The sequence below is a fragment of the Culicoides brevitarsis genome, chromosome 1 (genome assembly GCF_036172545.1).
Source record: "Culicoides brevitarsis isolate CSIRO-B50_1 chromosome 1, AGI_CSIRO_Cbre_v1, whole genome shotgun sequence".
NCBI classification, from domain to species: domain Eukaryota; kingdom Metazoa; phylum Arthropoda; class Insecta; order Diptera; family Ceratopogonidae; genus Culicoides; species Culicoides brevitarsis.
The window spans coordinates 5717427-5731910 of NC_087085.1; the positions used below are offsets into that span (position 1 = coordinate 5717427).

A 14484-nucleotide genomic window follows, 5' to 3' on the forward strand; every position below is an offset into this window, starting at 1 on the left:
TTTTTTTTTAAATTTTGAGAAAAATGAAAATAAATAACAAAAAAAAAATCTAAAACTTCAAATAATTTTTGAAACTAAATATTATTTTCTTCAAAAAATCATTTTTATAATTAATTTTTAAAATTATTTTTTTATAATACTTTCAAAACTAATTATTTAATCAATTTATTTTTTTATTTATAATTCATTTTTGAACAAAATTTTGTAGTTTAAATTTTTTTCTAAAAAAGTCTAAAAGGTATTATAAAAAAAATAAAAATTTTATAATTTGTTTATAAAAATTTTAAATAAAAAAAAAATTAATTTTATAATAAAACTTAATTTAATAATTTTATATAAAAATTTAATTTACAGTAAAATTAATTATAAAAATTTAATATAATATAAAATTTTAAAATAAAAATTCAAAATTAATTCTAAAGTTCAAAATTTTTAAAAAATTTGTTCAAAAATAAAAAAAATTACTAAAAAAATATGTTAAAATTTTTTTGTGAAGTCGAAATTGAAATAAATTCTGTAGTCAATTTTTTGAGTCTAAAATTGCTCCAAACGAAAAAAAATTAATTTTTAAAAAATTAAAATAATTTGTTTTTTTTTTTTTATAAATTTTTTTTTAGCAATTTTTATAAATTTTTAAAAGTTATTTAATTTAATCTTAATATTTTTCATGTATTTTTTAATTATATTTTTATTAATTATTTTTAGTAAAAATTTAATTTTTAAAATATTTTTATTTAATTTTTAATTAATTTTTTTAATCAAAATTATTCATTTTATTTTTTTTTTCTAATCTAAAAAAAAAAATCTTTAAAAAAAATAAAATTTCTCAAAAAAAAAAAATCAATCCGAAATTCACTTTCAAATTTGTAACAACCTCTGTCTAATGTTGACGTTTGTTCGAAAAACAACAAAAAAAATTAAAGGATGGGTTTCTGAGCTCATCGCTTGTTTTCCCATAAATACAAGAAAGTTCCTGCTTTTTAACACCAATTAACCCTCAAAATCAGGCGGAAACCATGTGCGATTTGTCATTAATTAGTCAGAAGCTTCGATCAAACGAATCTGTCTTGCTCGTAAGTAAAAGATTAAAATCGATCGCCTACATTATCTCATCGAAAACCTTGAATAATTTAATTTCTCTTGTAGGGTTTCGAAGTTTATCGCGCAGGAGAGACGAAAAATGTGGATTTTATTCTTACCATCGTGAATTCCGGACCAACTTATGCGATTTTTGTGATAAAATTGAGCAATTTTCCCGCAACTGTGTTGAGTGACTTGACCATCGACAGTGTTTTTCCCATTGACGATGGTATTACATTCGAAGTTGGTGAGTATTTAACTTTTTTTTAATGATTAAAAGCTTAAAAAGATGATTTTTTGTTGTTTTAGATCAAGGAAATGGAATTTCTTCATATCAACTGAGACTGTCGAACAGATTTCAAAGCGAAAAGTTTTTTTATTCGCCGATGCCTGATCAGCTGAGTAATTTGCAAGCATTTCGTTCGACTTTTGAGCAGATCAAAGGGCAATTTGTGCCGACAGCAGGGAATTTCGAGTGGTTGAAGTACTATCAGTGCAAGGATGATGCTATCGTAATTGATAGAAATGTCGCGATGGGCACGGCAAAACCTCAAAGTCGCGAAGAAAAATTTAGCGAAGAGTTGCGACGTCGAAAAGCTGAGTACACTTTCACGAATCAGTACAAAATTTTCTGCGGAACATTTAATGTGAATTGCGTGCTGCCCAACGACATTTATTTGAAGGAATGGCTCTCGGTTGTCTCCGAACCGCCAGACATTTATGCGATTGCCTTTCAGGAGATCGACATGAAGCCAGATACGATAATTTTCAGTGAAACGAGACCCGATCGACAATGGATCGAAAAAGTCATGGATGCCGTGTTTTCGGGCGTGGAATATGTCGAATTGATGACGGTGCGTTTTGTTGGCATGCAATTGACGGTTGTGATTCGGAAGTCGTTGCGAACGAGCGTGAAACAATGTCACACAGATATGGTAGGAACGGGCACGTTGAAGTATGGGAATAAAGGCGGCATCGGAATTAGCATTAAACTGAATGAGTCATGCATTTGTTTCATCAATTCGCATTTGGCAGCGCATCAAAGCGAGGTAGAGCGACGGAATGAAGATTACAATGAAATTATGCGACGCATGCAATTCACGGAAGGGATTCGCAAACGATGCATTTTGGAACATGAGTAAGTTTGAAAATATTTTTTTATTACACTGACCAACAAATTTTTTTTAACAAGAAAAAATCTTTGAAAATATTCTAGATTTTTAAGAAAATTTCTAAATTTTTTTCAAGATCTCAAATTTCGAATTAAAAAAATTGCATTTCGAAAACTGAAAAGTTCATTTGAACTAAATTGTTCGACTAATAAAAATTTTATTTCGTAATAAAAATTTTATTTCGAACAATAAAAATTTTATTTGAACTAAATTGTTCATTTCGAGTAAAATAAAAATTTTATTTCGTGAACTAAATTGTTCATTTCGACTAATAAAAATTTTTTGAACTAAATTGTTCATTGTAAAAAAAAATTTTATTTAAATTGTTCATTTCGAATAAAAATTTTATTTCGTGAAAAAATTTCGAGTTTATTTCGTGAACTAAATTGTTCATTTCGAGTAATAAAAATTTTATTTCGTGAACTAAATTGTTCATTTCGAACAATAAAAATTTTATTTCGTGAACTAAATTGTTCATTTCGAGTAATAAAAATTTTATTTCGTGAACTAAATTGTTCATTTCGAGTAAAAAAAAATTATTTCGTGAACTAAATTGTTCATTTCGAACAATAAAAAATTTATTTCGTGAACTAAATTGTTCATTTCGAGTAATAAAAATTTTATTTCGTGAACTAAATTGTTCATTTCGAGTAAAAAAAAATTATTTCGTGAACTAAATTGTTCATTTCGAGTAAAAAAAATTTTTATTTCGTGAACTAAATTGTTCATTTTGAGATCTAAAGAGTTAATTTATGAGTCATTTAACTTTATAAAGGACAAAATTGTTTATTTATTTAGAATGAAACTTGATATTTCTTTCTCCTTTCAGTCACGTCTTTTGGCTGGGCGACTTGAATTACCGTGTTGATGCCGAAAATGTACGTTCAAGCACATTTTGCTATCGTGACCTCAAGTTCAACGATCAGCTGTACAAAGCAAAGTTGGAAAATCGCGTTTTTCAAGGTTTCGAAGAGGGAACAATCGAATTCAAGCCAACGTACAAATATGATTCGGGAACGGATAATTTCGACAGCAGCGAAAAACAACGAGCTCCTGCTTGGTGCGATCGAATTTTGTGGAAAGGAAAAAATGTCGTGCAAAATTCCTATAATAGCGTCATGGAAATTCGATTTAGCGACCATAAACCTGTTTATGCGACGTTTACGGTGCCCGTTCTCGAAATTGATATGGAAAAGTACAAACGCGTGCATGAAGAAGTGCTTAAATCAATGGATAAATATGAGAATGATAATCAACCGATGTTGACAATTGCCCAAACTGACATCGATTTTGGTCACGTGAAGTTTAACGAAACGAAAACGTGTGAATTGGTGATTGCCAATAATTGTCATTTGCCTGTGCATTTTGAATTTATGGGTGAGTTTTGCTTTTATTGGTCTTTTTTTGAAAAAAATTTTATCTGATTTTCGAAAATTCGTAAATTTTTTCGAAAATTCGTAATTTTTTTCGAAAATTCATAAATTTAAAAAATTTTTAAACTTTTTAAATTTTCTCTCTTTTTTTAGGCAAAGACGGTCCAAATAGTCGTTCATGCGAGCCATGGATCGACATAAGCCATCCATCAGGAGATTTGTTCACGGGCGATAGTCTCAGCATTCAGCTAAAAATCTTCCTCGACACTTTTGCTGCTTCCAAAATGCTGAAAAAGATCAAAGATGCTCGTGCCGGCGAGAAAAGTCCTTTGGATATTCTCGTTTTGCACGTTTCCAAAGGTCGAGATACTTTCATCACACTCTTCGGCGAATATCAAGCAAGTTGTTTTGGGCTTTCCATTGAAACGCTAGTCAAATTATCCAAACCCGTTAACGAATATCAGCTGCACGACTTAATTAGCATCGAAATTAAGGGACAAACAACAAATTTAGTCGAGCTCGATACAATGTCGAATCGCATGATTCCGCGTGAAGTTTGGCTGCTCGTGGATTATTTGCATAAAAATGGATTGGAAACGAAAGATTTGTTCACTATTCAGCGGAAATATTCCAAAAATAACAATAATTTGAATGAAATTCGAGATTGGTTGGATTCATGGTCGACAGCGGCGTATCGTAAGTTATTTTTTCATTTGAAAAATTTCAAGAAAAAATTTTAAAATTGATTTTTTCTTGTTAGCTGGCATTCCTCAAACAACCGCAGAAGCTCTCTTAATGCTTTTTGAATCGACGCCTGAGCCTCTGTTGAAAGTAGCTGACAAAGACATCATCAACGTGTGTGATTCGTTCGACAAATGCCGTGCATTGGTCATCAATCAAGTTTCGCCGTTGAGAAGGCGCGTGTTTCTCTATGTTTGTCTCTTTATAAGGGAGTTGAGAAGGCATTATGACGTCAACCAAATGAATGATCGAAATCTTGGTAATTATTTTTAAACAAATTTTGAAAGGATTTAAAATTTCGAAAAAATTTAAATAATTTTTTTATTTTCGAAATTAAAAATTCTCGAAAAAATTTTAAATTACTTTTTGAATTATTTTAAATTTTTAATTAATCTTTTGAAGTAAAGCTCGAATTTTATATTTTTGAAAGTTTCGATTTTTTTTTTCATTCAAGAAGAAAAAAGAAGTTCGAATTCCAAATTTACGAATTTTTTTTTTTCGAAATTCGAATTTCAAATCATTTAAATTTTTTTTTAAATTTTTAAAACCTTTTTCTGAATTGTGATTTTTTTTCATTAAGAAAATATTTCATATTACAAATTTTTTAAAATTTTTAATTTTTTTTTATTTGAATTTGACTTTTTTTCTAATATTTCGAAGTTCGAATCTCAAATTTTCGAAAAATTATTTTCGAAGTTTAAATTACAAATTTTCGAAAAAAAATTTACGAATTTGAATTGAATTGAACTTGAAAATTTTTTAAGGTTAATTTCGAATTTTAAATTAAATTTTTTTTTTCGAAGTTCATTTCAAATTTTAAAATTTTTTGAATTAAAAATTTTCGAAATTTTTTTTTAAATTTTCGAAAATGTTAATTTTTTTTTCTCTTTTCAGCCTTAATATTTTCTCGAGTCTTCATACGGGCTCCAAACGTGCCAATAAATCAAACAACAGCAAATCGCCAGGCATTTCAACAATATCAAGTAGTTCAAGAAGATCGTCGTCGACAATTCATCCAACAATTTTTCGTAAATGACGTTCAGCAATGGGCTGAAAATGAACTCAGCAGTTTTCCATCTTAAAGAAAACGACCTGTTGTTACCTTTAGAGATTTTTTCATCACTTAAGACACACTTATTGGAACACAAAAGCAATTTATGTCACTCATTTAAAAATTATTATTATTTTTTTTTTTCGTAAAAATCACAATTCGAAGTACTTCTTGTTACAAAAAAAAATTATTAGAACCATTTAATGGTTAAAAATTGAATAAAAATGACTTTTGAGAAATTTTTTTTTAATTATTTCTGCTGCTTGAATTCGACAAGTTTAACGGTCGAAAAAGGTTACTCGGGAAAAATCTTTGCACCAAAGGAATTCTTCGTGGTTGGGCTCGAGGCTCATCATCTCCATCGCCATTGTCATCATCGTCGTCGTCGTTGTCATCGTCATACGGATGATAATCGTAATACGGCCTTTTTTGTCTCTCGTTTTTCTCGTGTTTATCCGTTAGCATCAAATAATTATCCGGTACTCTTAATTCTGCCGTCAAATACGGAATGTACAAACATCCGTGACTCGGATGAATTTTTCCAACAAATTTTTTTCCCTCTCGCTCGACTTTCCCGATGAAAAGTTCTTCGTTATAATTGCATCTGCCGCCCGGCAAAGCTTTTTCAACGACTTTACCTTGTCCTGCAGGCACCCAATCGAGATTTCCATTGCACAAAATCTCAAATTCGTCTTCGGCGGTATGAGCTTGTCCCCCATAAGCAGCTTTCACGCACATATCTTTGATGTAAAACGTGCCGGGTAATATATCTCCGTGAAGTTTGAAACGCCCCACGCCAATTGGCCAATTATTTGTGGGATCAACGTCAGCAAAAACTGTTCCAACTGGCAAGGGATCTCCTTTTTTGTACAACTCCCAACAAGCTGGAACATCAGATCTCGGATGATGATTCATATAAACACGACACAATTCAATCAAATTTTTCATCGAAAACATGTCAGCGAAGGCGATTAACTCGTTGATGTCGAATTTTTTCAAGTTTTGGATCATGTAACGTTCGCAAGCGGCTTCAATTGTGGTGACTTCGTACTTGTGTGCGACATAAAAAAGATTTTGGGCGTCATCAAGGGACTCGGCGTGGAATTCTTCCGTGTAAATATACCTAAAAAAAATAAAATTAGTACAGAAAATCATGAAAAAATTCAAATTTACCTCAAAAAAGCTTCAAAATACGTCGAATCAACATCAACAATCGGAATGGGGTTTCGTTGTTCCGCTAAATCGCCGAAAAACATCGCTTCGAAGACCGGAGAACACAATGCGAGTATCGTTTTGTTCGCTTGCAGCACTCGATTGTCATCCGGAAAGCTAAAAGTGATGTCGTTGAAACGTTCTTGTCCCCAAAATTCCTTTTTGCGAGCACAAATGACACTTTCCATGATTTTTTTTTTAGTATCGGCAGAAGAATGATGAAATGCAATGAGTCATTTGAGAATGTTGTTGTTGTTGTGCTAATGTAACAGATGATTGTACGACACATACGATAACGATTTGTTTTGTCAATTTGCTTTGCGTTAATAAGGCGAAAAAAATTAATTTTTTAATTTTTTGTCCCATGAGGGGGGGGGGGGGCAACAAAAAAAATATTTTTTTAATTTTTTAACGTTTTTAAACGTAAATGTTGAACATTTATTTAATTTTGATTGATATTTTTAAAAATTTGAACATAAAAGTGAAGAAAAATCAAGCAAAATATCCCAAAACTAAAAATTAAAAAAGAAAAATTTTTTTTGGCACGTGACCAAAAAAAATTTTTTTCTTAATTTCAATAGCTAACGTCTTAAACGTCGAAGATGTTTTTAGAAATGTTTTCAAAAAGTTTTAAATTTTTAATAATTTTTGTTTAAAAAATCGTAATTTGACATAAATTTTCTTATTTAATTTTTTTTTTTACAAAATTACTGAATTTATTTTTCAAATTTTTTTGACAGTTATTTTTTATGATTTTTTTTTTCTTTAATTTTTAATATGTAATATTCTGAAATCTATTTTAAATTAGCAAATCTCAAATAAGATACCTAATTAAAAATAAATAAAAAATATTTAACACTCAAAAATAGTTAAAAATTTTGTCATTTTGTATGAAAATAGTATTTCAAAAATTTTTTAATTTTTTTTTAATTTTTCATTTTCATTTCGAGCGGCCTAAACAGTAATTTTTCAATAAAAAAATTTCTATTTTATATTTAATTATTATTGTTTCCCCTGAATTTTTTCGACAAAATCGAAGGGGGCGACAAAAAATGGATTTATTAAATTTATTCGCCTAAGAGAGAGAAAAAGAGAGAGATTTTTAGTGAACGATGAGAGTCGTTAACATTTCAAGTTCAATTTAATTTTTTTTCATGAAAATTGAATTTATTGAGAAAATATTATTTAATTTCTTGAAAAAAGATAAATTTTTTTTTCAATTTTTTTTTTTGAATTTCCAAATTAATTTCTTTTGTCAATGAAATTTGGAAAGTTATTTTTTCAAAAAAAAACTTCATTTAAATTTGAATGAACTTACGACCTTTTTTCACAAAATTGTGTTTTTTAGCGTAAAATTCGACTTTTTGTCTGTCGGTCAACGAATCGCTGCGTAACAAATCATAAGCTTCGATATTTTCAAAATTAATATTTTCCGTCGACTTCATGATGCGATATTTGATTGCCGGATCTTTTTTCTCGTTTCCATCAATGTACCATTCAATGGCGCGTAAACGGGCAGCATCAGGGAAATCTTTGAGATCATCTCGAGTGAAAATTGCGTTGACAGTTTCTGGCTTGGCGTTCATGAAATAAACACTGTTCACAGCTTTTGAAGGAGATTGAAGACGTTCGTAACATTTCGCTTCCAATTCTGGATCGAAGAAACTTTGGGCCATTTCGTAAAAGAGGAAAATGTCTTCGTGGCGATGTAAGATGAAGCGTTGGAGGTAAGCGAGAGCATTGTGACATTGATATTTGTGAAGAGCAGCATACAAATCGTACAAAGTTTCGGAAGATTCTTTGGATAAATCGACAGGTTGGAAGTATAAAAGTCTGAAAATGTGAGAAAAATGTTTAAAAGTGGATTAATTTTGTGAAAAAAAATGAATCTTACTTGATCATAAGTTGAAAGATGTCGATGGTTATGTCGGTTATTTCAACTGTTCCGGTTTCTTTTAACTCGCCAAAGAACATTGCATCAAAAACTTCCGAATTCATTAGAAGGATGGCTTTGTGAGCTGTAATAATTTGATCGCCAATTTTGAAAGAAACGTCTTGAGATATTTCATGTGCCAACAATTTGCTCATTTGTTTTGTGTGTTCACAGTTTAGCACGTCAATCTCGATGGTTTCATCTTTTGGAAACATATCAACTTTGGCTTTAAGTTCGTTTTTTTTATTTTTTTGTTGGAGAATGCTAACTTTTGTTTCGTTTGTAAATACCTTTGAGTTGAGTATATTAACCACAGAGAGTTTGTGCCATCTGCAATGACCCATAGCAAAATTAAACTTCAAATTGAATATTTTTCTGGAAACTCCAAACTTTTTAAAGGCACGTTCAAGAGCAGCAAAACACGTTTGAGGTTCATGATCTAATTGTCCAAATGCAATATTGAGTATAGAACTTGCAAGATCGATTGAAATTCTGTTTATGTTACAATCTTCAACTACACTTTTAGCATGAGTGATGATGATTGCTTCGTAAATCTTTTGCAATTTTTTGTCAGGTAAGTCAACTGATTTTTTTCGAATAGACAAAATCATCTCGAGCAATATTTTTTTGTCAATGTTAGGAATTTTCTCTTGACAATAGAACTGAATGTATTTCAAACCGTCCTTTACTTTGTAGAAATGAAACACTGAATAAATGTTCATGATGAGATTAATTGACATTTTCTTCAAATTTAAGCTTTTGTTATATACAAAACTGAAAATGAAATAAAAAAATCAAGGAATAACCAAAACAAAAAATAGAGAAAGTAGTCGTCTAAAGAACGACACACTATACCGCATTTCGATGTTATATATCTACGATTTTTTGTACTCCTCATTTCACAATTCCGTACTCCTCATGACCCTTTCGCAATTTCATACAAATTCAAACCAAAACCATGTAAAAGAAAAAAAAATTTTCAGTTTCAATTTTTTGGCAGTTTTAAGTTATAAAATGATTAAAAATGATAAATTAGAGCCCTTTGACAAATTTCTATCCATTTGGAGCAAGATTTGACAAAAATAGCTTTGACACAGTTTTTGACACAGTTTTTTTGCTCTTGATTTAGTTTTTAAAACAAAACTATGTCAAAGAAAAAATTTTTTTTCAGTTTCAATTTTTTGGCAGTTTTGAGTTGCAAAATGATTAAAAATGATAAATTAGAGCCTTCTGACAAATTTCAATCCATTTGGAGCAAGATTTGACAAAAATAGCTTTGACACAGTTTTTTTGCTCTTGATTTAGTTTTCAAAACAAAACTATGTCAAAGGAAAATTTTTTTTCAGTTTAATTTTAAAGTCGAGTTTAATACCGCATTTTTTCTTCGAAATGCGGTAAAAAATAAATAAATTTACCTTATAAAATTTTTGAAAACATCATAATCGAATTTATCGATAACCATCAATGCTTCCTTGTTTTCGTGAAAATAATTCTTGAAGTATTCGGAAAAAATTCCGAGCACTAACTTATGTGCTTTTAAACTCAAAATTTCTCCGTCACTTTTTTTGAATTCAAATTCAATATCGGTCAATATTTCTTCCTTCAAAAGTACAGAAATCTGTTCTTCCAATGTTGTGATAATTGGGGATGGAATTTTTGAATTACCTTTTTTAATATTTTAACTTATGATTTTGTAAAATTTCGACCCTTTTTGAAAACGACAATGCCCATCTGTTAAAAAAAACTCAAATTTATGTCATGAAAGATAAGAAAAGTTACACAAATTTTTATTTATCGTCGTCGAATGTGACACACATTTTCAAAGAATTAATTATACAATCAAGTTCGGGCAAATTCAAGACTAAAATTAACGAAAAACGAAAAAAAGTTACTTTGATGAACGTTTTGCCCCATTGTTGGCTTGTTTGATCTTCTGTACTTCTGCATTTGCAGTTTTCGACAAAAGACGTGGATTTTTAGCCAAACGGAAGATATCTTTGTATTCACGTTCCATGATGCGATCCATCAATTCTTGCGCATAAGGCGGATACAAGCGTTTGACTTGAGGCAACAACAATTGCTGCAAAAGTGTCTTTTTGTCTTGTTCCGTCATGTTGCTTGGTTTCTCTTCCTTGCCCTTGGATTCGGCGGATTTCGGTTTATTTTCATCCTTTTTGGTTTCCTTCGTGCCACTGAGATTAGCTTGCGAACGAAAAGCGCGCGAATTTTGATTTTCCAACTTTTGGTTGTTGTTTTGACGCACGAAACGCTGCGAATTGTTCAAACGCGACGCCACTTCGCTCATCATCGGGATCTTCCAAGCACTTGTCGACATCATGCGTTGATGCCGCTGCCATTCGAGCACATTTGTACTTCCGTAGGGCGGCGGAATTTGCTGCAAACACGGAACACTGCAATACGATTGCAGCTCGAGTTGCGTGGGACGACGAACGATGCGTTGTTCGAGCGGTAATTTGTTGCGTTCCTCCGAAAATTTCAAAATTCCCTTTTTCTGTGCCGTCAAATACGCCATGCGGTTCTCCTTGCGTTGCGCAAAACTGATATCGAACTTTTTGCCGCCAATTTCGAAGCCATTCATGTCTTTTTTGGCGACAGCAGCGTCAACTTCGCTCTTGAAACACACAAATCCGAAGCCGCGAGACTTTCCGCCGGCATCTCGCATGATGGTAGCTGAGACAATTTCGCCGTATTTCTTGAACAGAGACTCCAGCACGTTCTCGTCGATGCTTTCCGGCACATTTTTCACGTACAGATTGTTGATCGAGTCGTTGCATTCCTTTACGAAACCCAATTTCATGGATTTTCCATTGGGCAGTGTCATTCCATCCATCGTGTCAATCGCCTGGATTGCCGAATCTTTCTTGCGGAACTCGACATAACCAATAATCTCCTTTTCGGGCGTTTCCAAGATGTGAACGCTCTCAATTGGACCTGAAAAACCATCAAAAACGGGATTTTTAGACAAAATAATGCCGGGAAAAGTGCAATGTTTACGTTACCGAAACGCTCGAAGCCAGTTTTGAGTTTCGCTTCGGTGCTGAATTTCGTGAAGAAATTGAGGATGAAAATTGTCGACTGTTTTTTGATATCCATGCTTATATTTGAGGAGTTTTTATGCGTGATTTTTATGCGTTTACGTTTTATATTGTCAGATTTTTATAATTTTTAGAGTTTAACACGCGAATAACAGGAAAATTTCGATAAATTGTTACATTGCTGACCGAGCAGATCTGAAACTTTATCCAATATGGCATGTTAGGGGTGTCAAAACCTGTTCACAAAATACTTGATACATGTATTTTTCTGCTACAACGGGAACAAAGGCACAAACAAGCCAATTTTTTGTTAAGTAATTTTTGGAAATCGCGTGATTTTTTGTTGTTTTTTCATCAGAAATTCACAAGAAGATGGATCAGAGCAAAGGTGAAGGTAAATATTTTAGACTTCTTAATGAGAATATCAAATTTGATGTCTTTTTTTAGGATTTTACAATTCAGACAATGCAGAAGGAATTCTAACCTTGAAGATTGAAAAATTTTCCGATGTATTCAAAGAAGGCGAAACCTTTACATCTGAAAAACTAAATTTTATGGGCTTAAAATGGTTTATTAAGGTTAAATGCTGTACAAATGATGATAAAAGTTTATCCCTGTCATATTACTTGTATTGCGAAGCAAAATGCAAAGGCTGGACATGCTCTGTATCAGCTGAAATGAAAATTTTGACACAAAACTCGAAATTCAGAAGCATGATAAGCAATTTTAATCACATATTCAATTATGACAACGATAATAGGGGTTATCAGAAATTCATTTCCTACAATGAAATTCTTAAAAGAAAATATTTGAGGAATAATTGTTTGTTTTTGGAAACAAAAGTCAAAGTGCAAAAACCTCTTGGGATTGTTTCAATTGAAACGCCATATTTGAAGAATTCGGAATATCAAGAAAAATTCGTGAGATTGTTTGAAGATGAAAATTCCGCCGACATTGAATTCAAATTCAAAGTTCGTGGGAAGAAAACGAAAATATTGAAAGCTCACAAGTTGATTCTTATTCTTACATCTGATTGGTTTGAAGATCATTTCAAAAATAATCAAGAATCTTCGATTGAAATCAAGGATTACACTTTTGACTGTTTCAAAGATTTTCTTAGGTAATTTTTTTTTTACTTTAATTCCTCATTATTTTTTTACAAAGTTTTTTTTTTAATTTTTTTTTTAGCTTTTTGTACCACAGTGAGGTAAATTTGGAGGCAAAATCTGCTGATCACATCATTGATTTGTACGACGCGTTCGTATTTTACAAAATTCATAAAGGCACAAAGTACATTCAGTATTATTTCCAAACGAATTCCCGCTTAGAAGAAGTTTTGCGACTTTCTGTTTGGCTTACTGAGACATCAATGGAACAAAACGATGCGATTTTGAAGAAGACCTCAGAAGCATTTATCATCAAACATGCAAAAACTGTTCTTGAAGAGATGGACTTATCAAAAACTTCGATTTCGACAGCTTGTCAAATTGTGAAAATTGCATTCTCGCAAATGTATGACGACCATGAGATGTGTTTTGATGCCCTCAAACGATATTATGAGAATCGGAATGTTTCGAAAAATATCTTTAACGTTGAAATGTTGCCAGCTATTGAGATCATTAGATGGAAATGGATTGATTTCGCTGTAATTTTAAAAGCTGATTTATTCACGGACTCAACAAAAGTACTTATTCTTCGTTGTATTGAAAATAATAATTATGTTACAGTTCGAATCATAACTTCAGTGATACAAAAAATTGATGACAAGAGCAATGAAAACAAAAGTTCGAAGCAAAATAATGAACAAATGAGCAAATTGCATGGGCATTTGAAGTCTCAGGATGTTTCGTTTAAATTTGGCGAACAAATTGTCAAAGCACACAAAGCCATTCTTGCAATGAATTCGGAAGTTTTTGATGCAATGTTTTATGGCGAACTAAAAGAAACGGGAATCATTGAAATCACTGACATCAAGATTGAGATTTTTGAACTCATGTTGAAGTAAGTTTTAAAATTTCACTTTAAATATGAAAATTTTTATTTTTTTTTCTATTTTTAGATTGTTGTACTTGCAATCCATCGATCTCTTTAACGAAACATCTGACACTTTATACGATTTGTATGCCGCTCTTCACAAATATCAGTGCACAAATGCTCTCGATTTTCTCAAAACGTTCATCATAAATCGCAAAGAAGACATTTTCCTCTTTTACGAAATGGCTCAAAATTTCCTTGACAGAGACTTGGAATTTAAATGTTACACGCTTCTTCAATCTCCGGCATCAAATGTCAATAGCACGTATTTTTTGAGCGCCAAACCAGAAACAATAAATGCGATTTTTACACGTGATGATCTCAAAGATTTTCCCGATACTGCTCGTCTTCATGCCATTGAATGTTACATTGAAGCCAATATTCACGAGAATCCCGAAATTCGTCAAAATATCATGGAATCTACTTTGAAGATAAATTTTGACGAAATACAAAGTTACAAAATGCTGACTTCCAACTCGTTGAACGACTCGCAAAAACTTGAGATTTATTCGAAAAAGAAAAATAAAGTTAAGGAATAGAGAACTTGAAGAAAAATATTTAAAAATAAATTTTCAAGAAAAGCCGCTCCAATTTTTTTAAAACTTATTTCAAAAATCGAAAATACAATGGGTCAAAAAAAATTTATAAGAATTTTTGTATTAAAAGCATATTTCAATTTTCAAAAATTTTTGAAAAATAAATTCAGTAATTTTATGAATAAATGTTTTAAAAAAGAAAATTATTGATAAAATATGATTTTGAAAACAAAAATTAGCAAAAATTAAAAAAAAATTAAAATTTCTTTTCAGTAATTTTTTGAAAATTTTAACTT

The 14484-nt window shown here is 31.1% G+C and overlaps 5 protein-coding genes across 6 annotated transcripts; 2 read left to right on the forward strand and 3 right to left on the reverse strand.

Moving 5' to 3' along the window:
* Positions 1 to 915: 915 nt before the first annotated feature.
* LOC134834664 (inositol polyphosphate 5-phosphatase OCRL) lies at positions 916 to 5448 on the forward strand. Its single transcript, XM_063849406.1, has 7 exons — positions 916 to 1073; positions 1147 to 1327; positions 1390 to 2218; positions 3082 to 3629; positions 3779 to 4321; positions 4386 to 4625; positions 5261 to 5448. The coding sequence occupies exons 1-7, from the start codon at positions 1017 to 1019 to the stop codon at positions 5446 to 5448; spliced, it is 2586 nt and encodes an 861-aa protein (XP_063705476.1). The 5' UTR covers positions 916 to 1016.
* Positions 5449 to 5663: 215 nt separating this feature from the next.
* On the reverse strand, positions 5664 to 6878 carry LOC134834671 (uncharacterized). The gene is made up of 2 exons (XM_063849419.1): positions 6591 to 6878; positions 5664 to 6540 (listed from the first exon to the last, which is right to left on the reverse strand). Exons 1-2 carry the CDS (start codon positions 6815 to 6817, stop codon positions 5664 to 5666), a joined length of 1104 nt encoding a protein of 367 aa, XP_063705489.1. The 5' UTR covers positions 6818 to 6878.
* A 1024-nt stretch (positions 6879 to 7902) lies between these two features.
* Positions 7903 to 10217, reverse strand: LOC134827240 (uncharacterized). The gene is made up of 3 exons (XM_063839824.1): positions 9978 to 10217; positions 8524 to 9336; positions 7903 to 8462 (listed from the first exon to the last, which is right to left on the reverse strand). Exons 1-3 carry the CDS (start codon positions 10022 to 10024, stop codon positions 7928 to 7930), a joined length of 1395 nt encoding a protein of 464 aa, XP_063695894.1. The 5' UTR covers positions 10025 to 10217; the 3' UTR covers positions 7903 to 7927.
* Positions 10218 to 10318: 101 nt separating this feature from the next.
* On the reverse strand, positions 10319 to 11815 carry LOC134827241 (uncharacterized). Its single transcript, XM_063839825.1, has 2 exons — positions 11583 to 11815; positions 10319 to 11514 (listed from the first exon to the last, which is right to left on the reverse strand). Exons 1-2 carry the CDS (start codon positions 11674 to 11676, stop codon positions 10451 to 10453), a joined length of 1158 nt encoding a protein of 385 aa, XP_063695895.1. The 5' UTR covers positions 11677 to 11815; the 3' UTR covers positions 10319 to 10450.
* Positions 11816 to 11905: 90 nt separating this feature from the next.
* On the forward strand, positions 11906 to 14277 carry LOC134838177 (uncharacterized). 2 transcript variants are annotated; one of them, XM_063853651.1, is made up of 4 exons: positions 11906 to 12012; positions 12066 to 12738; positions 12807 to 13619; positions 13678 to 14277. In XM_063853651.1, exons 1-4 carry the CDS (start codon positions 11991 to 11993, stop codon positions 14189 to 14191), a joined length of 2022 nt encoding a protein of 673 aa, XP_063709721.1. In that variant the 5' UTR covers positions 11906 to 11990; the 3' UTR covers positions 14192 to 14277. The 2 variants fall into 2 exon arrangements, with proteins under 2 accessions (XP_063709721.1, XP_063709722.1); XM_063853652.1 differs by having other exon boundaries at positions 11911 to 12006.
* The last annotated feature ends 207 nt before the right edge of the window (positions 14278 to 14484 follow it).

Coding starts and splice junctions, on each gene's coding strand:
- LOC134838177 (XM_063853651.1), top strand. CDS start 11,991: ATGGATCAGAGCAAAGGTGAAG. Junction 12,013..12,065: donor GGATCAGAGCAAAGGTGAAG/GTAAATATTTTA, acceptor GTCTTTTTTTAG/GATTTTACAATTCAGACAAT. Junction 13,620..13,677: donor ATTTTTGAACTCATGTTGAA/GTAAGTTTTAAA, acceptor TTCTATTTTTAG/ATTGTTGTACTTGCAATCCA.
- LOC134827241 (XM_063839825.1), bottom strand. CDS start 11,676: ATGGATATCAAAAAACAGTCGACAATTTTCATCCTCAATTTCTTCACG. Junction 11,515..11,582: donor AACTGGCTTCGAGCGTTTCG/GTAACGTAAACA, acceptor ATGGTTTTTCAG/GTCCAATTGAGAGCGTTCAC.
- LOC134834671 (XM_063849419.1), bottom strand. CDS start 6,817: ATGGAAAGTGTCATTTGTGCTCGCAAAAAGGAATTTTGGGGACAAGAA. Junction 6,541..6,590: donor TATTTTGAAGCTTTTTTGAG/GTAAATTTGAAT, acceptor TATTTTTTTTAG/GTATATTTACACGGAAGAAT.
- LOC134834664 (XM_063849406.1), top strand. CDS start 1,017: ATGTGCGATTTGTCATTAATTAGTCAGAAGCTTCGATCAAACGAATCT. Junction 1,328..1,389: donor TGGTATTACATTCGAAGTTG/GTGAGTATTTAA, acceptor TTGTTGTTTTAG/ATCAAGGAAATGGAATTTCT. Junction 4,626..5,260: donor AATGAATGATCGAAATCTTG/GTAATTATTTTT, acceptor TTCTCTTTTCAG/CCTTAATATTTTCTCGAGTC.
- LOC134827240 (XM_063839824.1), bottom strand. CDS start 10,024: ATGGTTATCGATAAATTCGATTATGATGTTTTCAAAAATTTTATAAG. Junction 9,337..9,977: donor GTTTTCAAAAATTTTATAAG/GTAAATTTATTT, acceptor TTTCATTTTCAG/TTTTGTATATAACAAAAGCT. Junction 8,463..8,523: donor ATCTTTCAACTTATGATCAA/GTAAGATTCATT, acceptor TCACATTTTCAG/ACTTTTATACTTCCAACCTG.